Source organism: Eremomyces bilateralis (genome assembly GCF_010015585.1).
Source record: "Eremomyces bilateralis CBS 781.70 unplaced genomic scaffold P152scaffold_6, whole genome shotgun sequence".
Classification (NCBI taxonomy): domain Eukaryota; kingdom Fungi; phylum Ascomycota; class Dothideomycetes; order Eremomycetales; family Eremomycetaceae; genus Eremomyces; species Eremomyces bilateralis.
This window is the reverse complement of record NW_022985072.1, coordinates 552,777-579,062: the sequence shown is the minus strand read 5'-3', so window position 1 is coordinate 579,062 and position 26,286 is coordinate 552,777. Positions and strand designations below refer to the sequence as shown.

The following is a 26,286-nucleotide window of genomic DNA, read 5'->3' as shown; positions in this document are numbered from 1 at the left end:
GCTCTCTTGGTGGAGGTCTCATTACCATGAGTACCCACGTATGGCTGCAGCTGCCAGAGATTATTTGGCTATACCAGCATCTGGGGTATCAGTCGAAAGACTGTTCAGTGGGGGAAGAGATCTCTTAGGAGTGCGGAGGAGCTCAATGAGTGCAGAGACTATGAGGCGTCTTATGATGCTGCGAGATACATGGAAATAGCTTCAGAGATTTACGAATAATTACGAATAATTACGAATAATGCGAATATTATTCGTACGAATATTAGTAAGCGGAAATTCTAAATTTTATTCGTATTCGACTACGAATATTCGTACGAATATTCGTAATCGAATATTCGTGTCCAGCCCTACTGGCAACAGGCAGCGGTGATGGAGAATTCGACGAAGCTGCTAGACCGACGTGAACATGAACATGCGCGATTCTGGTCATGCCCAGCACTGCAAGGCGTTTTGGTCGCAGTTCTGGAAAACTGGGCATGCAGGTTGCGTAGGGCGTGGATGTCAATATGTCGACGCTATTCCCTTCAGAGACGATTGATCCGGCCCATCGAATGTCAAGGGATGGATTATTTCGGTGCCCCGCATCCCGTTCTATTTCCGTACCCTTCATGTCCATTGCATTCTCTCTCACAGACTCACATAAAGATGGCGTGGTAACCATTGGATGCTTTTAAATTGACCAGTTGTCGGTCCAGAAATATGCGGCATTTTCTGGAGTTGATTCCATTGCCACCATTGGGGATTGCCTTTCCATGAGTAATCAACCAGCTTCAGCCTTCAGCAATCAGCAGATAACGGTCATGTGAGAAGCAGCCCAAGGTTATTGACCTCGTATCCGTAATAACGGCTTGAAGAAGTATCAACTATGAGGCACACCGAACTTTCCGATCTGCATGTTGCTTTGTCCTGTGGAATGGGAGTGGTTCTCGTCTCGTCCCGGACGATGGATCGGGGGTCTCGTGGACTCATGCCCACCATCCCAGATTTCCCCACCCAAGTGAGAGTGATGCCCCATGTAAGCTTGGCAGATATGGACCTACCAAAGTCTATGCCTATTTTGCATTTTCTACTCTTGAGGGCTATATATACTTACTGCCTGGAGGTCCTGTCACCTGTGTTGCTATACAGACTGGCCGGGCTTCCAAATGCGTTGAAGCTAGGCGCGATGTTATACTCATTGGCTTTCATGAATGCCATCTGGTTATGGGCCATGCTGTGTTATGACAAGCATCATCGTGCGCCGGGGTATGAGTGGGAAGATTGGAAGCTGCGCAAAGATTACAGTAGTACGGGCAACATGAACTGATCGTTACTGTCCCCGCTTGTAAGTAATGTCTTGCAGGTATTTCTAGTAAATGAGTCCACACCATACTAATCTCAACCAAAACTTGCTAGACATCAATCATTTCTTGCTAGGGCAATAGAACTGGACGTTTCCTCACCCAAGCTCATCCAAACCACTGCCCAAAACGTGATCACTCCCAATACAGAAAGCAACCCGTCCAGAGAGTCCACGACCAACGCATTCCTGGACTTCCCATCTGCTTTGAACGATATCGGGAGGAATACGGATGGCTAACATGGCTAACGACGCGCCGACACCGGCTAGTAACCGACGCGTTCCAGGGGCCGTATCGGACCCTTCAAATAGCAGCCCAATCGACACCTTTCTTACACCGAGGCTTCCTACTCCCTCTGCTTTCCTGCTGAAACTTTGCCGAGCGATATAGGACCTAAGATAGGTATGCGATGCGAGACGGAGTTGGCCGTCTGGTAGTTGAAGAGCTCCAGGACAGAGGTTGATCCCTTGACGAGGGTCGAGGTTGGCTTTGCAGCGAACGGACCCTAATTCAATTGCCATGGCACAGTCCGACATTCCGGATCAAAAAGGACCCCTTTTCCCTTCAACCACCAACGCCATAAGGGAAGGTGGCCTCAGGATATTCCACTTACCATCACCATTCACCAACGACGAATCCTCATTATCTGTAAGCGCCACTTAGCGGCGTTGGGAATAGTTGCCTGAGGCTATTTTACGGCGATGTCTTACCCCACACTATGACTTCGTCAGACCAACCAGAATGCAGATGATTTGGCTGGTCGTCGGCAGAGCCCCGCACCACTCCATCCACGTCGGCATTGCCTTGTTTGCAGATTGAGGAGAAGATGATCATGTTCACTCTTTAACTCTAGATACAGATCTATCAGTCAGAAAGTTCTTAAAGATAACCCCCCTCTCGTAACGGCTACTCGGAAGTAATACTCCCCATTCCTGTGCTAACAGATTATTCACCTCTATCTGACCAAGATTTATTATATACCGGTAACTCCTCAAGTCCACGCCTCTGAGCCTCTATTTCTTCGTCTGTCTTTTCAGTATCCCATTGACTATCTCGTTCGTAAATCCTCCCCATCATGTCTCCGCCAGCTGCAACCCAAGATCTCGGGATCGACGATGGACCCACCGTCAGCGTCACTGTCAACCCAGGCGTCAAGCAGGAACGCGTGGTGATGCCCGGTATCACGGGGCCACTAAAGTTCGATGACCCGTACAAAGAGAGAGACTACCTGAAAGGTCGACTTGCTGCTGCATTCCGAATTTTCGGGAAATTCGGCTTCGACGAGGGCGTCGCTGGACACATTACAGTGAGGGTAAGACGCCACCAACCCCCCGCCGCCCTCCACCAAACCCCCTAACTATCCCTTCTCGAAGGCTGACCCATTCCCCAGGATCCTGTCGACAAGACCAGCTTCTGGGTCAACCCCATGGGCATCTCCTTCAACCTGATCAAGAAAAGCGACCTGCTCCTCGTCTCGCACGAAGGCAAGGTCATCGACGGCGGCGAATGCCGGCTGCTCAACTCCGCCGCCTTCATGATCCACTCCGCCGTCCACGAAGCACGGCCGGATGTAAACGCCGCGGCACACTCGCACAGCATCTACGGACGCAGCTTCTGCACGCTGGGCAGGACGCTGGATTGCATCACGCAGGATTCATGCGCGTTTTATGAGGTATGTGGCTGTGTTGCCCCTGATTCCCTTTCGCCTAGCGCAAGATATACCAAGCAATGAACGATATGAGCGAGGTAGCGAATCTGCACTGACTCCTTCCAGGACCACGTACTCTACTCCACCTTCAACGGCGTCGTCCTCGCTGAGAAAGAAGGCAAGGACATCGCCGCCACCCTCGGCACCGCCAAGGCGGCCCTCCTGCAAAATCATGGCCTGCTGACCGCCGGCGGCACCATCGAAGAGGCCGTTTTCTGGTTCGTGTCGATGGACCGGTGCTGCCACGCGCAGTTGCTTGCCGACGCCGCCGCCGGGGGCCGCGGTGGGGCGACGGTGAAGATCGGGCATGAGGAGGCGATGGCGACGTATAGGACAGTTGGGACGCCGATGGCGGGGTATTTCAGCGCGAAACCATTGTTTGATGTGATTCATAAGGAGACAAATGGGGACTATTTGCAGTAGAGGATGGTGAGGAGCAGGAGGGTTAGAATGCATGACGAGGTATTGATGTGCCGTGCTCCTCGGACTCGGGTCACTCTTGTACATATGGCCACTAATGGTAAAGACTGCATTTATAATCGAGAACTATCCAGACGGACTGAATCATCTGTCCGCAAATATATTTATAAAATAATCCCGGATATTGAGTCAGCTATTCTGAATGTGGCCATCTCCAGGGACTGGAGGGATACCTGGTCGTTTAATGCTGTAGAGTTTAGGAAATATATCTTCACCTTAACGCACTTCCCCAGCCCTTCAATCCTCTTCGAACAATGAAGCTCAACCGGCATCACAATCAGGTTTAGGGGCAATCTAGTTTTTGGGGCAATCTAGGTTCTTAGATTTGTCCCTTCGACATCCTGCGGTCTCTCCTTGCTTCCATCCTCCATCCTTGAATGGATGCTCAACTTTCAACTCCTACCACGCACCCAGAGAACTGCTCGCAGCCACCATCCTCCTGTATATCTGCCGCTCCCTCGACCCTCGCCCTTCCCAATTCTCCAAACATTGGGACGGGACGCCAAGCTTGGGCTGACGCTCTCGAATTCTTCGAAACTGTGATACGACCCGCCTCCCTTGCTGGCCGTTTTGCAATTACACGGCAGTGACTACACTATCCGGCCGCCGTGGCCGCAGAAACACGATCTCCTCGTCGCAGTCTGGAACTCCAGAGTGTCAGGCGCACCTGGAGCGAGTGGGGGAGTCGGAGTAGCTCAATGAAATACCACTATGAGAAATCGTTGTGGACGAAATCCTTGGCTCTGGAGCATCCTCCTGGGGCGTGGAAATCCACTAAGCACGACTTTTAGTATCTTCTTTTCGTCCTTCACTACCTCAAAAGATATATGATTGCCGCCGTATATCCCTTCTGCTTGCGCAAGTCGATGATCCCAACCCTCTGTTTTCATCCCAGGCGTCCCATCAAATATCAGTCTTCAATATCAGGCTTCAATGTTAGATCAACGGCGGTCCAGATCTGGTGATTGACAAATACGCTTCTCCATTCAAGAGCAAACGGATGCGCCATGTCGTTCAGTTTATCAGAGAGCACCCCGTCTTCCTAAGTCGAAATGAGATATTTGAAGGATAGAAAGGAAGAATGAATTTACCTTGACTGCGTGGAATTCAAACGAAACCATGGGGATCGTCTCCTTGCATAGCTTCCCGTCCTGCCAACGTCGTCCGGGCTTTCCTGGGTGGAATTCCAAAGCTATATGAAACATGGATAACTCGTCCGTTCTCGTGGTCTCGATTATAATATCTTTGGTATAATGGGGAGGAACGTCATTATCGAAGGGTTCAATCGCATGAAAAGGGACAAACAACTTGGATCCTCGCCCATTCAGAGGCGGGAGTCGTCTGATTTCCCCAACAGGTGGGTAGGACCAAGGTTGGATGTGATATTGCCTCCCAACCCCTGAAAAGTCGCGGAACAAGAACCCTTTGCTCCGGTTTGATAGATAGGCCTTTGGTAACTCATCCGGTGGGTCGAAATCTTTTACCTTTACAGATTTGGTTTGTTCATATTCGGTGGCGGTTTCGCCATGGCCGTCGGCGATTCCCCAATAATCAAGGCGATGAGCGTCAACCCGGTATGTTTGATTGATGCCACCCTTCGGCGCCGCTAACCGGATCAGCCGGATCACGGGATGGTGTTGCATCTCGTCTGCTGCAGCCTCAGGCCCTCCTCTTACGCAATTAAGGTAAGCGCAGAATCCCTCTGGGTCGTGCAAACAGAAGTAGCCTCGGAAAGTGACTCCAGGACCGAAATCTATGTCGTCCATGTCGTGTGGAAGGTAGGAATCAGACATGATGGATATGTCTCCACAGTCCTTGAACTCCGCCGGGGAATCGGCGAAGAGAGAGCGGTAAATGGAGGGATCACAGGTGTCAGTTTTCCAAGCGAAGATGGACTGCTCCTCGGAATGCTCGAAGATCTCCTCCTGGAGCCTGTGCATTGCCTTACTCGCACCTTCTCCACTCTGACAGATGAACTTGCACTTCAGTTCGAAGAGCCCGACCAGGCAATACGCAATGTCTTCTGGGACGCTGGTCTCCCTCCATGCTGCCCAAGACATTCGTTGAGCAACACTGAACCCGTCAAAATTCCCGTTCTCGAGCACCGTACGCGGAACCCCGGTGATCCTCTTCAGCACCTCCAAATGCTCACTCTTTTCGCCCATGTACGTCCAATCGCCGGAGTAGAATTCGAGATTCCGGGGCGCAATGAGTTCCTGAAGGGTCCAGCCTCTTGTGAACCATTTCGCATCCGCTGCATCCAGCTCAAACGAGGAAGCGGGTCGGACGATGACATCGGACAAATACACAAAACAGACGGTCGCTTGCTGATACCACATGAACGTGAAATTCACTGCTTCTTCGAATTCCTCCTCAGATTCGCGGTCGATACAACAGCAATCGATCCAGAGCCACTCCAGGTTATAGGACGCCTTCGCCATGCGAGCGCATTGTGCAATTTTCTGGAACCCCTTCTTAGATGACACCCCCCAACTAAGGCCGGAACTCATATCTGAGAATAGAACTTCGTCCCAGTCCGAGGTATGGGACACGATGGCATATGGCGGGACGCCATTTTCGGGAAACCATTCGAGCTCGAAGCTCTCGGTGTGGAGCAACCTCATGGATTGGGTTTTGTTTTATATAAGGAAATATTAAAACTTGGCGACGCGGAATGGACACTGTTGAAACAATAAAGTCGATTGGATCGACATCATTAGTTTCGGTTTGAATGAGCTGGAAGGTTGGGGTTACGTGGGAGATGACCGCCAAGCGGCGGAAGGATTTCCGCTCCCTCCCTCCCTGTTAATGATGTGTCAAGGCGAGTCGCCGAAGCTTCATTTTTACGATCAAGCACGGTTGAATATCTATGTATACCTGTTTCCTTTCCTTGAATTCGTCATGAGTACTTAACTTAAGTACCAGTACCAGGACTTAGTATTCTACAAATCGTCTTCGAAGCTTCGCTCTCTCCCAACAAGAAGGTGAATCCAGACAGGCAAATAGGATTTCGGTATGCAACAGGTGTAGGTGCAGTGGGTCACAATCTTTCCAGATCTAAATGGCCTGTCGACTTTCAATAATAAACTGCAGGAGAATGTGCAAGTTTATGGCTATCGAGACCAGTTCTTCACGAAGCGTCTCGGTGTCGGAACTGGCTATGAGCCGCCGAATATATCTTGAGCTGACCACTGGGCGTTCTCCAGGTGCGATAATGCCTTTACTGTCGAAGTACATCCTGTGTCATTTACGGTCGCTTCGGATGATGCAATTGTCCAGGTCCTGGGCCTTCCTGCGTGCCTCTTTCACTAATCGATCAATGTCTCGCACATCTAGAATTCAATTAGCCTGATTTTCAGTCACTAGGATTATACTAACCGGCTGTTGACTTTCCCCTAAGCACGTTTATAGAGCGTATAATCCAGCTCGTGAACTCTGTACGCTGTTGTGCTCCACAGTGGGAACTACCCCAAGTCTTTCTTCCACTTAGGTAAGATCGAGTATGGTAAATAGAAAAGTCGGTAGGTCCGCAAGTATTGCTGACAGCGATCTCATCGCAATCCCAGACTTTCCAGGGTGGGCAAGCATCCATCAGTCCGTATAATACGGTAAATTTGACATCGAAGCCATCCTGAGTAATGGATTCGGCAAGGCGACAGCGAAAGGAATCCCACTCTTGTATGCTACGATCATAAATCCAGTACCACTCCTTGGGTGGTCCGTCCCCTCTCCACAGCCGAACTCTCTGCTCTTTCGTCAGCGGTAGGTTCATCGCACCCGTGACACAGGACTTCGATTTAATCTCTTCGTCGTACAAGGGTAGCACTATCGCCGCGATAACATGAATGCGTTGTAGGCTCTTGTATGTGTGATAGAGAAACGTCTCATGTTCAGGATGAGGAGGGTAGAAGCAGCCAGGAAAAAGTAGGATCCGATTTCCCGTGGATCTTTGAAGTTGGGGCTGGTGCTCGGGTCCCAGACCGAATATTGGACGTTTTGTATCGAGCGCGGAGAAGGGGTGGCATTTCTTAATGTAGCCGTCTAAATCCGCCGTTTCGCGAGACGACATCGTCGCTAGGATGTTGCTCCGGTAAAAAGTTACCGAACGGGGATATTTTCTGCTCGTCTTCAAGTTCTTCGGATCTCAATCGGGATTATGCTGGCATAGAAGGTTCTGAGATTATAAAATGCTGCAAGAGTTTTGAAGTTAAATATCGCGAATGTTAGCTGGCGGTGAGTGGAAGCAAGTGATACTGATATCTCCTTCCATTCCCTTAATGGTTCTGAGCTGGTGATAAGCATCCACAACACAGCAGAGAGCGAGAATCGTCTAGCATTGCCCATTTCTTTGTTAACACTACTAGTGGGGCAGGGGGAAAGGGTGATCCAATTCAGTGATATTTTACAGTGTTTGTACACATAGAGCACATGTATCGACATGATATATACAAGGGGCCATGGTACCGGTCTAATTGAACTGTTTCAGCTCAGGCATGAAACCAAGACCACTCCCTCGTTCTGTTTGCTTTTTGCTGCCTCCGGCACTACGATCCTTGACGTGCTGCCTCAGCAACGCCAAAACCTCGGAGTCTTTCCAGCGCTGAGGCACAGGCCTGTAAGCCGGTTGAAAACGTCCAACCGTCTGCGCCCATTCTCCGGAATCCGGGGTCCAAGCAGGAGCGTCGGCTTGCACCCTGCTTTGGGATGCAGGTGCTGCCGTCTCAGGAGCACCTTCGGCGGTGTTCGTTGATGTTGTTGACGGCTCTTGAGTAGCCCAGTAATAGATATCCCAATCGTTTTCGTCAAGGAAGCGGTCGTATTGCTGTAGCTGCTCCGCGGACATGCTACCAAGATTTGCATCCGCGAAGGTTGAGAGCAGGAGATCGCTCTCCAGTGTCCCTCGCTTTCTACTTTGATCTGTATTGGAAGAACGGGTTAGCGTATATTCCAATTCAAGCAGCTCGAACCAAAAGGGGTCAGACATATTAAACGAGCACGCGTAGTAGCAATGTCTTCTCCGGTCCTCCTCAATGGCTCCACTCTGAAAGATGCTCCTTCGATTTCCCCAACCCCGAGCTCTCGTGCGGTGGCATCATACCTTGGATCGCCCTTCTGTGTTCCTCCCGTCATCTTTTCCGTATTTTCGGGAATCGAATCCTTCGGGGTATAGTTGGGGTCGACGGACGAAATCAATTCGGGCGGCGGGACGTCCTTTCCGACCTTGGGCATCTTGTTCGTGATGGTCGAGTTGGTTCCCGTCATGTGCGGGTTCAGCGGCTTCTCGGTTTCATTCTTTGTGTACTGTTCCTGGGTGTCGTTCTTTCGATCGTTGACGTTCCATCTTGCTCGGGATGTATGGAATGGCCTGATTGCAGAGAATGGGGAGAATGATACTCTTGACGACCGGCTAATAGCCTTGACCACGTTTGAAGCCATGTTGAATTTTGAATTGATCGAATTTTGGGATTCAATTGAGATCTTGAAGGAGTCGAAAAGCGACGTTGAACGTGCTGTTCTCCATAATCTCACCTCGGCGTTGTGTTCGGTGTTATTCGGGGCTTGACATCATGGCGTGAGTGGGTCGAGCCTCATCACGTGCACCAGGCTCTCTACCTGACTAAGCATAGGCGCGTAAATAAAAAATTCTACATGCAACAAACTCTCCCATCTACAAACTTTTCTGTCCACACCACCACTTTGGAACATCTTCAGCAACTCTCCATCAGCCTTTCTTATGTGCGATATGGCTGTGGAGAGAACCTTGAAGTTACACTGTGAGCAGATGTGAGCGGTTGTACTCGAACATTGCCTGTCGTCTGTCTACTTTGGTAAGTACTACTCATCTTTTCTACACCTTCGTCTACTCTAGTGATGAAATCTTTTCCACATTCGCAGTTTCCACAATAGTTGTCGCTTGAACCCATTTCATGACAACGCTGATTGCCGAATTCCTTCCTTGGATGACTGAATATCTATCAATCTCTCAAAGCCTTTGCATCTCTCAAGATCGAACTTTTCGCTAACTAGTTGAGATTTCAGGTTTAATCTTGCATCTTCCATCTCACGTCCTATAATTAGGATATCGTATGCTTTCGGAGAATATTCAATTGGGAATAGGTTCTATGTTGGCTGGCTGTTGGCTGGAAGGATTTTGATCACATTATGTTGGGCCTTGGAACTAGTTGAAGGCACCTCATCAAGGCTTGATCTGGAGATCCACGTCCATTTGTACAGGCGCTTGCGTATCATCTTGTTCTATTCTGTTCATGTGTTGTCATATTTCCTTCCCGTCGAGTTCTTCATAATGTGCAAACCAAGTTTCAAAATGAGCAGCAGTTCTGTGCATGTATCCGATCACGTGATGCCAGCCAACATTCCAATCGCCCCATTTCCGAATGCAGCTTGAAGCAACAATGCATTCATGGTCTTCTTAGCATCAGCACTTCACAGTTGTCGAAACTATCCCTAGATTGTGTAGACAGGACATGACTGGTCTTGTTCATTATCATGAGTAACTGCATTACCTGATGCCCGGTCACCAGGGCCCCCATCATGAAGACTGTTGTGGACATTGGATCTGGTGTGGCAAGTGACACTAACATTCCTCAATTGATGGTTGGTCAGGAGACTCTTCCCGTCCTTGGTACGGTACTGGAATGCCAACGCCAGCCACATGAGTCCTGCAGGATTTGGCTACAAGGCGTATCATGCCCCAAGCTTAGCAAAAGCTATTGGAATGCCATGCCGCTGTTTCAACAAAAGAATGCCCCTTTCCTGAAGGGAGGCTGGGTAATAGGTTCATATCCCTAATATAAAGCATTTTACTAAGTTGGTCGACTTTCTCCATGTTTGCTCCCTTGCTCGCATTGCCGTTGCCTATGGACACCATCTCCACATACATATTACCCTAATTGTCCTCCCACCTCCGCATTATTATCCCTTCAAGCCTCCTATATGCGAATCGAATGAGCTCAACTGTGGCGAATTCACTCCAAAAGCACGACATTTGACCGAAGATGGCAGGGATTCACAAGCGATTCGAGTTGCCCGCACAGCGGGCGAACAAAGAATTCGAATGGCTCGAACCCTCCTACGATGATGTCTTTGACCAATATATCAATGCAGACCTCTTTGGAGCGACAGACGAGAATTCATTCGCTGGACCAAGTTCAGAGGAGTTTTCGAAGTTGTTTAGCTCCACAGCCTTGACCAGCGACCAGTCACCACCGAATTTATCGTCGCCGTACTTCGCAAGTACCTTACCCCACTGGCCGCATAACGAGTATGCCGAACTTGGGGCAGCCTCGCCTCAATTTAATGCATCCCATCAGCCTATCTACCCGAAATCTATAGGACGCGGCTCTCTATCGACGTCTGATATTCCATTCAGCCTTAAGAGCAACAACCTTCAAAAGGCAGAGCCCGCCCACTTTGGATCAACACCCTCCTCACCTTCCCTAACACATTATAAAAATCAGTCCCGCCTCTCTTCTGCAATTCGATGTGCACTGCGGCAACAGAGTCGTGGAGCAGTCGAAAAGTCTCAGTGGAAGAATTCCCCCAAGTCTCTCCAACCGCCCAAGATGCTCTCGCCGAACCATTACCGTCCTCGACATCCCGAAACGTGGGCTGCCCGCATTGAACAGGCGGTAGATTCATTCCCACAGGATTTTCAGAACAGCCCGTCCTCGCCTGTACCAAAGGAGTTCCCTCGACTATCGCGCCAGCAGTCGAGAACCCTCAGTGGACAAGCTAGCTTCGACCACCTGCTTTCGCCTTTATCGACGACATATTCTCTGCCTTTACAAGGCCAATCGACACCGGTGACCTCGCCAACTACCGACTCGAGCGATTCTCGTCGAATATCGACTCAGGTATCCCCGACTTCATTGTATGAGAATGCCGCTCAGAACTCCCTGCAAACACCACCACAGACGAAATCGATCCCAATATCTCCTTGGACCTCTGCTCCAACTTTCGATTCCAACTTCGGCTTTCCAAACTCGAATGCTTTCTCGATGGACAAGGCTGGAAGTTCAAATTTGCATTGGTGGGAAGCAGTTAGCGCCGGACACCCAAGCAGCCAATCAGGGCCGATGGTATCTGCCCCATCGCATCTATTCGACGACACTGCCTCCACCAGCCTTGCGACACAGGGTCTGATGATACAATGCGAACCGCCGGCCTCTTTGGGAATCGACAGTCTTCTGCAGCAGTCGCTGCCCAGGCAAAACTCACCGGCCACGTTGCATCAAATCCAAACCGCGTCCTTCCCTGCCTCGCCTCTCGCCCTCAACGGCTCGACTCCGTATCTGCGGCACCCGCCCAACCGAATGCGTGCACATGGGCAACGTACCGGAGGTGTCGGCAGTTCTAGCGGAGCCCATGATCTCTCCCCGGCGTCCTCCCGACAGCCGCGTGCCACCACCCGAGAAGGTTCTGCCTCTCCGCCTCGTCCCCGCCGCGCTTCCACGAGGCCGCCTGGTGCGGGGACGCAGCGTCGAAAGAGCGGCCACGGGCAAGGCCACGGGCAGAGCAAGAGCATGTGCAACGGAGCGGGGGGATCATGGTTTGTGAATTTCACGCCTGACGACAGCAGCAAGATATTGAACGGGGTGGCTCCGTCAGGATCATCGAAGACGAAGGCAAGGCGGGAGAAAGAGGCGGCGGATAGGCGGAAGAAGCTCAGTCAGGCAGCGGCCAAGCTGGTTATGGCGGCTGGGGGGGATCTGGACGCGTTGGAGAAGGAGGGATTGCTAGCTCCTTGATGCGCGGTAGCAATTTTGTTTCGGGCATGGTTAGTTCATTTGAGGACGGGTTAGCGCTGGGTGGTGATTTGAGTTGATCGATACCAACACAGCAAGTACTACCTGAGAATAACTTTGAATCAAAAGAAGACTCTCTCAAACTATCTCTATTCGCTGATTGGAACTATATTGTGGATGCACGTGATCCTCATCATTCGAATATCGAGCAGAGCTCAATGGAATTCTTCAGTAAATCCAGTGCATCCCTCCCGAGACTCTTCGCGACGAGATTCTACCCTACGTATGCTCGTATAAATGTATTCAGAAACTAGATCCATGTAAGCTGATGCATTTTCTAGACGTCACATGGGTTACATACACCATCCGCCACTGTTCAGATCTGCACGCAGGGAATAAGAGAGCCCGTCGACGTCGTGTGGATGAAGTGAGAAACGCCCGTGAGGCTAGAACCGTACCGATGCAAATGGAAATCTGCTTGAGAAGTTAATAAGTAGTCAATGCAAAAGGTTCCATACAGGCTGACCTACCTTCCGATGTAGAGAACCGTTGGTAAGAGCAAGATCATACCTGGCAAACACTGGAGTCAGCGATATTGTCTAGCTCACCATGCCAACTCGTGTTCTATACGGCCCAGAGCAGCGCTATGGAAAAACATCTGGTAACGGTAGAGCAGCGCTATGGAAATAAATGGAGCAACGGCCACTGATGCCAGTGTCGGATAAGAACCTGCACTCTCCCCGTCGGTGGACTAATGACCAAACAACAAGGATGCCCAGGTTCAGCTCCTGGATGCAATTCCTTGTTTAGAGGAATTGCTGAAAATGACAACGCTGAAGGCTCAGAATTAAAGAGTAAACAATTAAACGAAAGAAAGACTCCTAGTCCCTGGGATTGGTCCAAGCTCGCTCAAAATCCAAGATACTTGCCAGGATTGAAGCAAAACAATACAATTGGACAAAAAGTTAAGAGAAGCACGATGACAGATCTGGCATAACCACGAAAAATAAAATCATACCTGAAGACATGGGTCCGGCCGTAGCCGGAGCAAATGCGACAGAGTGGAATCTGCCTACAGATTCTCTACAGGATGATTGCCATCATTTTGTCGGGGCAGCTCCTGGAATACCTCGAGCCAGTTGAAATCCTCCGGAAAATCCATGAGAGAGTCCAACGCCATGGAAATGACCGGATCCATGCCTTGGGGATCCTCACCAGGAAATGTAAAATCAGGTAGTAACGAGATAATGTTGGCCATATCATTATCAAAAGAGAACTCCAAGGCTCCAAAGTCCGAAACCTGGGTAACGGCCATCCGCTCGGGGTTGGTGGTTGGAGGCCCTCCATGGCGATTTGTCCTTTGGCCAGGGCTGGAAGGGATGCTGTCCGGCATGGATTGTGTGGCAAGCCTTTCAGAAACTCGCAAAGCTCCTAGATGGCGGAATGTAGGGGGTGGACCATGATCAGATCCGGTCGGGAGGGGTTGCCTTAACCAATAACGGTCCTGTCCATGTTGGGGTTGGTTTCCAGGCACTTGGGAGGCCAGACCGCAATCTCTGGAAGGTGGACCGAAGAGACTGAAATTAGGTGACATACTGTTGATACTTGGTGTTTGTCCAGAATATGGTGGATCACCGGTAGTAGGAGCGCTTTTAGCCCCTACTAGGATGTCGTGGTTGCCAGAATGACCGTTCCGACGTTTAGAAGTAGTTCCGTGATGAACTCTAGACGTCTCGGGTGCAATGAAGTGTTTGAAGGTATCAACCGAACCTGCCGAATGCGGCCCCGATGGCGGTGAAGAGTGAGGTGCCTGCATTCGCTGCCGGCGTGACTTGCTACGCGTGGCGTGGCGATTTTCTCTTTGCGCAGATACGTGAAGTCCAGCATGGGATGAAGAATGGTCAAGGTCTTCAGTTCTTTGTTTCCCAGAACCCTGTTCCGGGGCTCCAGCTTGGAAGCCAGGGAGGGGGAAGGCGGGAGCCAATCTTCAGTACGTCAGCCTCCATAGATTTCATAATGGAACGATTGCATACGATCTCAGCTTTGGATCTCTCGTCTTTCCTCCGTTGTCGTCTGCAGGGATATGATGACACTGAGAATCGTTAGCAGAGCAAGATAGGGGGTTCGTCCCGGTCACCTTATGCTTGCTCTTTCTGCAGTCTTTACACGCGCCGTGAGATCGAGCGCGCTTGATGCTATCACGCTCCTCCTCCGTCTTTGGCCTTCGTCGTTTCCTCGTTTCGAGACTCATTCCCTTGTTGCTATTGAGCACCATAATTCTAGGACTCGCAGAACCGCTTGATGCGACACTTCGAGCTGAAGAACCACCCGTTGCCACCTGATTGGCGTCTTCTGTTTTGATAGTTACCTCTGGAGCTGTGGGCCTCTCTTTCTCCCTGGCATCGTCCATATCTTTCCCCTTGATATCCACCTCCGGAGACCCGCCTCGTCTCTTGCTGGCGACCACTGCAGGCAACATTCCAACAGCCACATTCATCAGGATGAAATTTACCATTAGGATGTTTAGCCGGTATTCCTCTGGATAATTGGAGTACATGTCCTGCAGCGCCGTGAACAGAAACTCCCGCGAATTGTTCTTTTCAGAGAGCAGTGAGCCAGGCCGGAATTGATACTGAAACACGAGCGCTCTCAGACGATTCTCGTAAGATGACAAATCCGGGTACATCTTCCTGAGCGCCTCCTCGAGCTTTGGAGTCCGGGTTATGGAGTTCGTGAAGGGAAGATGAAGGAGCCGAGGAGGGACAATCCTGGACGTTTGGCTCGTCGGAGGGTCCATGGCTAGGGAAGGAGATGGATCTTTCGGATATGGGTGGCTTGGCTCGAGGTTATCCATGCAATAAGGAAAATGTAGGCTAACCAAGATACATTGAGGTGGACATCCGCTCTTGCAAGGAAAATGGAACGTGGCGAGAAAAGCTCGGAAGGAAAGTTCAACCTATTGGTGAGGGTATGATGACCATTAAGTGTACTAGAGGAATCTGTAGATCCCCATATCAGATAGCGCAAGATTTACAATAGACAGGATATGAACAGAGCCGCACTAATATCGAATAAGATGAGAATCGGCGACTCGACCAATATGAGCATAGGAGATAGATCAAATGAGAAGAAACCTGTTTTGACTCGCAAGGCGAATGAACGGCCTCCTGGCTGAGTCCAGATATATCTGATCCGACTGTTGCCGCAGGTTGCATGATAGGCTATTTCTCCGATAGCGAATCTGGTGGCCGCGCCATGGTATAATAAGATACAAGTACTATGTAAAGGATGTGATTCGGGTCGATGATGGCTCCGTGAACAATTGGTTGCTTGCCGAACATGAGAAGGATTCAGGGTGAACAATTGGTTGCTTGCCGAACATGAGGAGGATTCAGGGTGAACAATTGGTTGCTTGCCGAACAGGAGAAGCGTTCCGAGTCAACTACAGGCTGGGATGTTGAGGGGAGGATCTCATCTCGCTGCCCAAGGCGTTTTGAGCGGAGATACCCTATCCTGCAACACCGCGGTGAAACAGCCAGTTAGGATGATCGAAGAATACGAAAGTTAAGCATAACTTGTGCAAGCAAAGAGACGCGAAACCGCTGCCTTAAAATGCTGCCCATTGTGGCTGAGCCTGGACGTCTGTATTCCGTATGGGTAGCGCAATATGCATGGAAACCCAATCGGCTTGGGGCTGGGCCTTGACGACGAGGCATCATTGGAGGTTCTCCGATAAATAAATCCTTCATCGATATTCCGATGTTCCGATATTCCGGTGGTCCGTAACATGGAGCCGTGGCCACGACCACGGCATACATGTTGCTTCATGTTGTAAGCTGGGGCGGGATAATTTCTCCGACCTGCTGCGCATTGTTGCCTGGTCTCAAGCGACCTTGACGGAGCGATACTTTTTGATAGTGGATCACGATGGATAGGTCCTCTCCACATACGAAGTGGAAGGATAATTTGTGACATTGTTTGATCGGCGTTGTAAAACGACGTTGATTGACATCTGGACCGGGGTCACCTGACCTTGGTCCTGAATTCAACTCACCATCGGATGCATCTATGTACTCCGATCAACTCCTAATAGTGCTTCATACTCATTATCATCATGGTAGGAAGCCTCAGTTAACTTTGGTCAGGTCAATAATCTCGACCCGAACACCATTCGTCCCCCATTCCCAGCTGCCGTCATCCTTGACAAGCACATGAGTCTGTTTCTTCTTCGCCCTTGGAGCGACAATCTCCTGCTTGTCCTGTGCCTTCGTTGCGGGTTCACCCTCTGTCTGCGCACCATAGCCTGCAATCTGGGCCTTCGATTGGGGAATATTCCCATCTTTCAGCTCCGCGAGTGACCGCCTGGAGCTTAGTGAGGAAGCCGGCGCTCGCAATGATGGCGGCTGTACAATTCCGGTGAGGTTCACTCGCGCCACAGCATCCGAATGGATAATCATAGCTTCACTTGCGGAGCCCTCTTGTAGCCTATTCGCACGGGCCTTGGCTCGTGCACTGCGTGGTGAGTCCGTCAAGTCAAGCCGCTGCAGGCCTGCATCATCGTGTAGCTTTTGGTTCTCTGGCCAGAAGCGGCGGGAACCGTCATGCTCAATATCACCCAAACCCTTTTGACGACCTCCCGCTGATTCTAGCCAATCATCTAAAAAAGAATCGTGTCCCCGACGCATATCATCATGACCGTCATCCTCCTTATCCTTCCTGGGAGATGATCTGGTCACGAAACTCGAGATGCTGGTCTGTTTCTTGGGACTCGGTGATATCAGGTCAATTACATCGGCACCTTTTGCTTTTCTGGGCGTGGGAGGTTCCTTGGAGCCTCTCTGTGAAGAAGCTGTCTTCCGTCGCTTTCTGAACGGCGACCGCACCTCGAGTGCGGAATCGTCCTTGGCACTCTGCATGAGAGTCGTAAATGCATCGAGTCCGTCGATTTCCTCGGATTGAGGAGTGGTATTGGAGATTCCGGTTCCGATGCCCACGGGGAGGGTTTCAGAACGGGAGAAGGGAGATCGCTTTCCTCGCTTTGTTACCTGCGGCTGAGAAGACGGAGGATAGTCGAATGAGTCCTCGCCGAGGTGACGATTGCTCGAGGAAACATTTGTCCTAGTCGCCATGAAGGCTGCCCCAGTATCCTCCCTTTCGGCCAGGAACGAGAGGCTTGGTGGGACGCGAAAGTTTGCGACGGGTCGTAGGTCGGTCGAGCGAGCAGGCTGCGTGGCAGGGATGGCATCTCTCCGTTTGGTCGTCGCCCTCGTTCGCGGTGCCTGTGTCTCGCTTTGAGCATGTGGGATTTCCGACACAGCCGGAGCTGTAGATGCCGGCTGCGGTGTGGGTGATTTGGCTGACCTAAGAGATGGACCTGGTTGTCCCGATTTCGTCACCCTGGTGAATCGGTCCAGTGAACCGGCTTGTACGCCTTTGGGAGCGGTAGACGCAGCTTTTCGGGCTGCCTGGCGCCGTTCTTTGTCTTCCTTTTCGATCGCCTTCATGCGTAGAGTGTTTTGGAAGCCGTCGTAGAGATCGGGGAGACCATGTTGGACGTAGACTTCGTGGACCCAAACACGCTGTGGCGCATTGGGATTGAAAAGGGTTGGGCCACGGCCCTTTGGTGCGTCTTCATCACCCAACTCGGCTTCGTCTTCGGTCCCTACGTCCCTCTGAAATGCTGAAGTGGCCTCCTCTTTCGAGAGGTCTATCGGTACGAGTTTCTCCGGGATGCATTCGACCCGAAGCTCAGTACAATTATCGGTGACAGGATGCGCCCGAGAGCCGAGCAATGCTTTGACAGCTGCTTGTTCCGATTTGGAGTCGACCACAGTTCCAATATGCTCCAGATTGTTCAATCTGATTTCCCGAACCAAAGCGGCTGGATACATCGTGCGAATGAAATGCTTCGCGTCGTCCAGGTACTGCCATTTGAAACCATCTCTGGTGAAAGTACGGAGTTTATCGAAGTCAATCGGTCTTTCGAAGAACGAGCGTAGCGAATAGCGCAGTTTCTGGGATGTTTGGTCTTGCAAGGTATTCCAATAGCGCTCGAGATCCTCTGCGGAAGCGCATCTTGAAATGTGATCCAAACATTTTTTCAACCCATCAATGGTTTCCTTCGACGACACTGCGGGTTGCATATAGTATCCCAAAATCTCCATGCTAGGGAAATTGTCCGGTACGTCAAATTTTCGAGGTTTCCGCTTGAAGAATTTTGATTCATTGGTCCGAAGCTCATGAACCAACCGCTCTCTCCATTCCTTCAAGGCCGCTTTATCGCGTCGGTTCATGGAGCATAGCTCTCTTCCAAAGCCAGCTCGAGCAGCTTCACACGCCACCTTCGGTCCACATCCAGGCAGGCCCTCGGGTATGTAATCTCCTCCACTCATGAGCGCCACAAGTATCATTCCGTCGCAATCCAACCCGGATGTACCATTCTTAGTAGTCTCGGCATCATATAGGCTGACATGCGTCGGAACCTTGCCTTTGCCTTCCGCCGTCCAGAGTCGTATCGTCGTACCGCTCCCAAACATCAAAGTGTCGACGTCTTCGGAAAGAACAGCATCCACGATTCCCTCGCGTTGGAGGAGAGCGCATTCTGCTTCTGCTTCGCCGGGAGCTTCGTGGACGGAGAATCCAAACCATTTGAGTAGGTCTTTCGCAAAGTATTCGGGGATCGAGGCTACGTTCGCTCCCGTCCGTTTGTTGCGTTTGAATGGTGGCTTGTTGTCGCCATCGAAAACAAATACCGGATGGATCGCGAGCGAGAGGAGTCGAATTAAACGATAATAGAATGTCCGAAGAGCGGGATTGGTACCGCCTATACAAGTCAGCGAGCTTTACGAAGGGCTGAACCAGTTCTCAAACCTTTGGATGCTTGAATCTGAAATAGCCAAATGGATGTATCTATTGCTAGTCGTAATGGTCGTTTGTGCTTCGTAAATGCATCTGCAGCAAGCTTCGAGAGAGCTATCCTCTGTCCAGGGCCGATCTCTTTGTATATACTGTGGAACAATGTTAGAGAGAATGGAGAACTTTTGCACAAAACTAACCCATGGATCCCCATTGCAGAGGCATTTGGTTGGTAATAGCTAGAGTCCAAAAATCATGCTGAGAAAGGGAAATGAAAAGTTGGACTCAAAGCCGCTCGGATTGTCATTATTGCTACGGTCTTTGAAGGGAAGCCTCCCATGCCAAGCATCTCGAGCTGAAGACATCAGGGTCTGGCTTGTTTACATCCGAGTGCCATAGCAACCAGATCAACAATATGAATCAGCATCAGATGAAACAACATGGTGGATGAACTTCACCCCACCAATGTTTTCTGTGTATTCATTTACTATTATGTAGTCTTTCAGGTTAGATCAATATTTTAACCATAAGTCGAGCGTCTTCATCCCTTGACAAACATATTTTTGTTGTCCTATCTCCTCTCCTCATATCACCTTATCCCAAGCCTGCAACCACTGCACGTCCCAGAAGCCCACTTGACGCTCAAATCATCCAAAAGCGAGCCTCGCAGAGGACAACGCGTGGGATGTTGCGATAACTGGATTTCTTAGTGACCACCGCATAATATCCGCGGCCATGGATAGCGATTCCGATCCTTTCGACGAGACAAACATCTCCTCCCCCGATCCCCTCGCCCTTTCCCCTTCCATATCATCGCCGCTTAAACGCGTGTCTGCGTCCAGGACACGCGCACAGCCCTTGAGGTCAGGCACTGGAAATGCGGGAAGATCATCGACCACTTTCCAACTTCCCCTGGACAACCACGGCGCGTCGCCTTCGAAATCGATCTTTCTTTCGACAGGCGCAACATCGGGTTCCAGTCCCTGGAAGATCAAGGTTACGGTTGAGGCTGAACCGCGAGAGGATGAGAATGATGAGAACTTGGAAAGCCCGACCCGGAAAGCTAGAATCAAGAAGACGAGTGTGGCGGTGCCTCTACGCGATGAGGGCGTTCCGTCTCCGGCGAAACGAAGGGGCAGAGGGCGAAAATCAGAAGCGGGAAGCATACCGAAGAAGAGGAACGGGACGCCAGCGAAAAGACGTCAATCCCGCAAGAATAGCGGAGGGGAAGACAACGACATTTTCACACTGAATGAAGATCAGGTGGCTGTCCGCCGCCGAGGCCGAAGGAAAGCGACTGCCCCAGTAGAGTTGGACCCGGATGATTACGAGCAAGATCTGGCAAGAAGTCCAGACACTCCGCCTTTGAGCAATACCGAAGACCCTATTCCTAGCCCATTCCTTTCGGATTCGCCTGGGGAACCTCGGGACGTAGAGAGCATGAGCGTGGTGAAGCCGCTGTCACAACTGCTGCTTGAAACCGACCAACCCGAGTCGTCACTTTCTTCCATTGGTACAGCCACTAGTGACTGCAGCATGCTTTCAGCTATTGCACGGGGATCTCAAAATACCAGAGTACGAGAATCTGCAAAGACGAAGAATCCCACTCTCCTGGATGTGCCAAGGGCCGCTCTTCGCCCGGCACCTGGTGTTCGGCGAAGGATTGATTTCAATGCCCTACCAGCAGCCGACTCACGAACCCCCGACCGATCAAGCACCGACGTGGATCTGAGTTCCGACTTAGCACAGCCTTCGAGTCCTGAGCTGGACGCGAGCCATGCTAGATCCCCCGCTGGCCTGATGAAGGAGGGAAATTCGACGATGCAGTCAGTAAAAGAGATTGAGCCATTACCCTCCTGTCTAAGACTAGACTCCGTGGAACGTGCAAAGCGCAAGAAACCTCTTCTTATGGAATCTATTGATGGGAAAGACTCTGCACGTGGGGATTCCCTTGTTTCATACCCCGAGAATGAGAATCTTCTCAGTACTCAACAACTTGACGATGATGACATTGAGGAACAAGATTTCACGCATATTGGTGAGCAGACGATGCTCGAAAGCGAAGACATGACCATGGTCACAATCGACTCCCTTCCAAGTATGCGAGCTGCAGAGGATGCAGAGCATCAAACCATACATCCCGTCCTGGAGACCGAATTTGCTGGCGACACCTGTGCTTCTAGTCCTGTACCCGCTGCAGATATTGAAGATGAAGGAAGCTACATTCCAACTCCTGATCCAACGGAATCTGACTTCTCAGATATGGTTGCGATCCAAAAGTCCCCTCTTCTTAGCTATGCAAACAGAACACCTCTGGCTCCCATTTCACCGGCCGCTTCAAATCCGCCTCCCGTTGTTGTCCCAGCTATTGTTGAGCCACAAAATACTACACCGAAGTTGTCTCGTGCTGTTAAGGCAGGAATTGCACTTCAAGGAGTTGTAGATACCAATACTCGCACCCCCCCAAAGAAGGCAAGCGTGCTGAAAGACCGGGTTGATTTGTTCAGTCCATTCGGTGAAGACTCTCAACGAGGCCTGAGAGAGGCATTGCGTCTTGGGGAAGAGTTGGCTAAGAAAGAAGAGTCAAACTTGCGAGACGAGATCTCGCCCCTTGCTGGACGAGGCCGCGACGATCAGTCGAACAATGATGCCTTGACAGCACCGCTCGCTCCAAGGCAGCGGCAGATACCACCGCATCGCGCTCCGCCGGAGCTACAATCAGAGGATAAGAGTAGCGGTGAGGTGACTTATCCGTCTCTCCGCAAGCAAATATCACCGTCGCATCTTATCAGCCCGGTTCAATCAGAACTTGATGAGATGGATTGGCGGGCGGACACACCTCCCGGTACCATCAACGCTCCTCCTCAAACATCCACAGATGCTCAAGCGAGGCAGGTTCATCACACCATCGGAGACGGACATGGCCATCATAGTGTGGTTGAGGATGCCAGCGTGCATTCCCTGCCTGCCAACCCAACCCCAGATGCTGAAGAAGGCACCAGCCGTGACATACAGGAAGACATTGGAGGAGATATTTGGGAAGAGGAAGCTAGTCGTTCATCTGATATATCTTCCCCCATCTCCTCTCAAGAACCGGACCCGAACATCGGCGTCGTGCCAATCGTTCAAGATCCTTCCATTTTCAAGCCTCGCCGGAGCCGGTTGCCCAGGACGTGGAGACGAGTCAGTGCCACCGACTTTTCGTACGCCGACGAATCAGCGGAGGACCAGAGCTCAATATACCCTGTCTTAAGCGAACCGTCTCAGATCGACGTCTCGTTGCCCTCCGTCCCTGAAACCGCAGCACTACCCGTTGAAGACACCCACTCTAGGCTGGGGTCATCGATGGTGAACAAACAGGTTAGAAGTGAAGATAATGAGTTCTCTCTTTCAAAACCTGATGACAGTTCCTTTCTGCTGGGTCGCTCAACTCAATCCAAGCCATCCCAGTACGAGGGTCCAGGGGAGGACACCCTAATTTCTGAGTTGTTCCACAATTACCATCCAGTCGCTTCAAGTCCCCCGGTTGTCTCTATTGCACGAGGCGAGACGGAAAAGCAATCAACCATTCCAACTGTCTCCGCTCCCACATCCGGCTCTTCGAAGGTAAACGTCGCGGACAAAGTTATTCCACAGTCATCCCTACTCCAACCGCCATCTGTGAGGAACAATCCTCGAGGAAGTATTCCAGTGCGAGGTAGCCCTCTAAAGCAGCAGGTTGTGTTCACGTCTTCTCCACCAAGACCTTCTTCACCCCTTCAGTCGCGAGAAATCCAGGAGCAGTCAAAGCTCGACGGATACTTTCTGGATTACTCCGACTTGTCTACTGTCGATGAGAGTAGTCATTTGGTGTTTGAGGCTTCAAATCACTCGAGCATTGAAGACACCCCTTCTCCTTTCAGCGAGCGATCAAGAGAACAGACGAGTTCCCAACTCTTAGAGGATTCAATCGGTTCTAATGAACTATCCCATTCAGATGTCCGCCAGTTGCGAAACGAGATGCTCAAACATTGTCCGGTTTCTAATGAGGATGACGACGCGTCTAGCTCACAGTTGACACCGGAGTCCGGTACAAGTCGAACTAGTTTGGAGGACGACTACAGCGAGGACGAAATCGTAGCGGTCGATGGCCGTACTGAGGATATTTCTCGTACTCTAGGCGAGGTGTCAACATTGATTTCAGAATCGGGGGCTGATACCAGTAGCGGATACATGAGCACAAGCCAGGAGCTTGATTCAACATCCAGAGTGAGCTACAAAGAAGTCCAGAATACCTTTACGATTCCCCTCAGAGCCGCAGCTTCCTCCGCGGACGTGTCCCTGGAGAGTGAGAGTTCCGAGGCCTGCAACACTCCTCTGGAAGTAAGCGAAACAGATCCGTCTACAAGTCTCAGCAAACACAACCACTATTCAAGAGCAATAGATATGACTTTGCCGGCACAATCCGGTCTAATCGGCCGGATGACAGGAGGTGTGCTCAATGCTCTCGCCCTTACTAGCCCTGACCATCCCGGGCACCCCCTTTTAAGAAAGAATTGTCTATTACCACGGTTGGAACCATGGACTCGCACACACTACGTCCAGATGGATATAATCTATCGGCTATACAAGAAAAACGAAGATGTGTTCGAGCCGGGAGCCCCATGGAACGTGGGCATATTCGAGGGTACCGACTTCCTCCGTTTCGATGAAATCGAATACTTCAACTGGGGTTACTATTTCAAGTTGAAACCAGGCCACATTGTCATCGCAGCCCTCTTCTACAAGCTCCTCAAGCTCAAAGACATCAATGCCTGGGAAGCATTATACAAGAAACCGATTGACGATGCGCTCTATGAGCCCCATACCGGGCAGAACATCGATGACTGGACGATCATGCTAAAGCTTCTCGCTGTCATTGTTGGCGAGTTCGTTCGGAAAGATAAAGCGGATGGATATATCATTGACATGAGCGAGGACCAGCAACGTTGGAGACTCAAAGGAGAGAAGAAGTGGATATTGGGCGGGGGCTACAAGAGCCGGACGTCGATTTGGGGCTACCGCCGTGTGTTTGAGACTATGCCTTATCAAAGGCGCATTTCTCCTGAGGAGGAGACCGCTAGTCGCGCTAAGGTGCGAAAGGCACACACGAAAGCCGCCGTGTAGGTTGGGGGATTTTCCTTTCCCATGACCACTGTTTATGAACGGTTGACGACTGCATTGGATTGTTGATACCCTGCCGTAAGATACGGCATAACGAAATTTTCTGTACTGCAAATGACATGTTGTATGAACATTCTGACCCCATGGCTGTCATGATTAGTTTTATTTCTTGAATGAGTTCCATTTCAACCCATACCAGACCGCGACTAAGAAGAACGCTCCAACTTCACGATCCCCGTAACAGGTTGCAGAGAGCTCCATTCCCACGTTTTACACTTCTGATGCTTCATGGCTCTCGGTTACACTCCGTTTCGCCTTTTAAAATGGTGCAGGTAGTGATGTTTCTACTCATTGTCAACTAATTCAGGCCCTATCCATGGCTCAGTACAGGTGAAAAGTCATATTCTTACACATCTAGATTCTGAAATAGGCAATCACAGCAAGTCCACATCTCCTTCTCCCCGAACAGATATTGTTTCACGTTCTTGATCAAGTTGGTGGAAGCCGGTGTGGGTTCGCGGGTTTGGTCGCGTGGACTGGTTGACATAACGATGGTGTTCCTTGATATCCTTTGGTCTCAAAGAGAAACTGGTCTGGATAATGTCGCGGATGAGAGGATGCGTGGAGAGTAAAGCTACCCCATTAGATTTGATGGCTTAAGGTCGCTCAGTTTATGGACATTCTTTTATAAGCACCGGTCAACCGGTTATGTTTTTTGGGAGCATAATTGCCGTTGGTAAATACCAGTATATTCATTATCTTCACAACGATACTCCAATTTGACATGGACAGCTGGGGGATATCAGACACAACAGCGAAAAGGCCCGCACCGGATGATCCAGGACGAGTATCGGGCGAAATGGAGGGAGAGATGGCAAGCCGAAGCGGCCAAACCAGGAAGGAGAGCAAGGACATGGAAGGACCCGTGGGAAACCCAGTGCCTTAACCGGTTTGATGGCCTTCAGAAACACGAGGCCTCGGTGCTTATGGCACTACGGACTGAGGTAGTTGGAGTTAAAGGATGGCTTGCGAAAATCGGTGTCCCGGGAATCCACCCAGCGTGTGAGTGCGGTACCTCCCGACAGTCTCTCTACCATCTCCTTGCTATTTGCCCGCAGCGGACCTACCAGAGGATCGCGCTCCTCCAACGAGCTGGAACAACGGACTTTAAGAGGATATTGCATGACAGGGACAAGGTACGCTACGCAGCAAGGTGGCTGATCGATGCGGGAGGCCTAGAGCAATACCGGGTGGCCAAGGAAGTTGAGAAGGAAGTAATAGAGGACTGGAAACCGTTCCAGCTCCTCCACGACGTGCCAGAATAAGCTCTCCGCGTAGGCGGAAACACCGACCCGTGCGGAAAGACGAACAATGATTGAGATACTCTACTAAGGGGAGGAGGCGGGATTTTATGTACCTGCAGCCTCGGCTGGGGGGAAACTTTTGCCCGCGGCAGACCAGATAGAATATCATGCTCATAGACCCGAAAGGGATCCAGATAGTACGTTAAATTGATTCTTATTATTAAATTAGAACTCAAGTGGTCCCTTTGCATAGACAAGCTGTTCTAGTTAGGTCTATTGTTTCTTATTCATAGTCAGAGCTGGAGTATTCCTGGGTCCAACGCTTCATGAATCTAGCCCGTTTATCGGCGATTTCCTACTTCTCCTCTCTTGTTACCCTATCAGTGTCTCGTCATATTTGTTGCGCCTTTGTCTGTACATTCTTGTTGATATGTTACTCGTATAGGAGTTGGGAACGCTCGGAAGCAGAGTACGGGCAGCCAGTTTTAAAGCATCCTTCTGATCGCTAATAAACACGCGTGGTTGTGGTGTTCCTGTTTTAAGGAGGAAGTTCGAGATTGCCCAATGATAATCTGCTTGTATCTCGTTGCTGAGGAAGTAGAAGCCTGCAGAGAAGAAGGTTTACAGATTGGTACAGCCGAGTATGTGTAACAGTGGGGGTTTGTACTTGTTGGTTCTATACGTATAGTGCA

The 26,286-nt window shown here is 50.6% G+C and overlaps 9 protein-coding genes across 9 annotated transcripts; 4 read left to right on the top strand and 5 right to left on the bottom strand.

Annotated features, from left to right (window-relative positions):
* The first annotated feature begins 763 nt into the window (after positions 1-763).
* Positions 764-1,528, top strand: P152DRAFT_291656 (uncharacterized protein). The gene is made up of 2 exons (XM_033675019.1): positions 764-997; positions 1,103-1,528. The coding sequence occupies exons 1-2, from the start codon at positions 866-868 to the stop codon at positions 1,304-1,306; spliced, it is 336 nt and encodes a 111-aa protein (XP_033535397.1). The 5' UTR covers positions 764-865; the 3' UTR covers positions 1,307-1,528.
* Positions 1,529-2,146: 618 nt separating this feature from the next.
* P152DRAFT_291604 (arad-like aldolase/epimerase) lies at positions 2,147-3,611 on the top strand. Its single transcript, XM_033675018.1, has 3 exons — positions 2,147-2,652; positions 2,731-3,012; positions 3,115-3,611. Exons 1-3 carry the CDS (start codon positions 2,416-2,418, stop codon positions 3,469-3,471), a joined length of 876 nt encoding a protein of 291 aa, XP_033535396.1. The 5' UTR covers positions 2,147-2,415; the 3' UTR covers positions 3,472-3,611.
* A 1,716-nt stretch (positions 3,612-5,327) lies between these two features.
* On the bottom strand, positions 5,328-6,152 carry P152DRAFT_366170 (uncharacterized protein; the record flags this gene model as incomplete). Its single annotated transcript, XM_033675422.1, has 1 exon — positions 5,328-6,152. A coding segment is annotated over one exon (825 nt), but the record flags the coding sequence as incomplete, so codon positions are not given.
* Positions 6,153-6,901: 749 nt separating this feature from the next.
* On the bottom strand, positions 6,902-7,600 carry P152DRAFT_394290 (uncharacterized protein; the record flags this gene model as incomplete). The annotated part of the gene is made up of 1 exon (XM_033676250.1): positions 6,902-7,600. A coding segment is annotated over one exon (699 nt), but the record flags the coding sequence as incomplete, so codon positions are not given.
* A 297-nt stretch (positions 7,601-7,897) lies between these two features.
* P152DRAFT_457132 (DUF339-domain-containing protein) lies at positions 7,898-9,051 on the bottom strand. Its single transcript, XM_033679164.1, has 2 exons — positions 8,511-9,051; positions 7,898-8,445 (listed from the first exon to the last, which is right to left on the bottom strand). Exons 1-2 carry the CDS (start codon positions 8,962-8,964, stop codon positions 7,997-7,999), a joined length of 903 nt encoding a protein of 300 aa, XP_033535393.1. The 5' UTR covers positions 8,965-9,051; the 3' UTR covers positions 7,898-7,996.
* A 1,323-nt stretch (positions 9,052-10,374) lies between these two features.
* P152DRAFT_291517 (uncharacterized protein) lies at positions 10,375-12,672 on the top strand. The gene has a single exon (XM_033675017.1). The coding sequence runs from the start codon at positions 10,545-10,547 to the stop codon at positions 12,294-12,296; it is 1,752 nt and encodes a 583-aa protein (XP_033535392.1). The 5' UTR covers positions 10,375-10,544; the 3' UTR covers positions 12,297-12,672.
* Positions 12,518-15,227, bottom strand: P152DRAFT_291314 (uncharacterized protein). Its single transcript, XM_033675016.1, has 5 exons — positions 14,431-15,227; positions 14,327-14,385; positions 13,890-14,278; positions 12,824-12,863; positions 12,518-12,767 (listed from the first exon to the last, which is right to left on the bottom strand). The coding sequence occupies exons 1-5, from the start codon at positions 15,145-15,147 to the stop codon at positions 12,740-12,742; spliced, it is 1,233 nt and encodes a 410-aa protein (XP_033535391.1). The 5' UTR covers positions 15,148-15,227; the 3' UTR covers positions 12,518-12,739.
* Positions 15,228-16,154: 927 nt separating this feature from the next.
* Positions 16,155-19,454, bottom strand: P152DRAFT_480979 (uncharacterized protein). Its single transcript, XM_033681786.1, has 3 exons — positions 19,349-19,454; positions 19,164-19,300; positions 16,155-19,116 (listed from the first exon to the last, which is right to left on the bottom strand). The coding sequence occupies exons 1-3, from the start codon at positions 19,360-19,362 to the stop codon at positions 16,421-16,423; spliced, it is 2,847 nt and encodes a 948-aa protein (XP_033535390.1). The 5' UTR covers positions 19,363-19,454; the 3' UTR covers positions 16,155-16,420.
* Positions 19,455-19,617: 163 nt separating this feature from the next.
* P152DRAFT_457123 (uncharacterized protein) lies at positions 19,618-24,396 on the top strand. Its single transcript, XM_033679163.1, has one exon. It carries the CDS (start codon positions 19,884-19,886, stop codon positions 24,291-24,293), a length of 4,410 nt encoding a protein of 1,469 aa, XP_033535389.1. The 5' UTR covers positions 19,618-19,883; the 3' UTR covers positions 24,294-24,396.
* Positions 24,397-26,286: the final 1,890 nt, after the last annotated feature.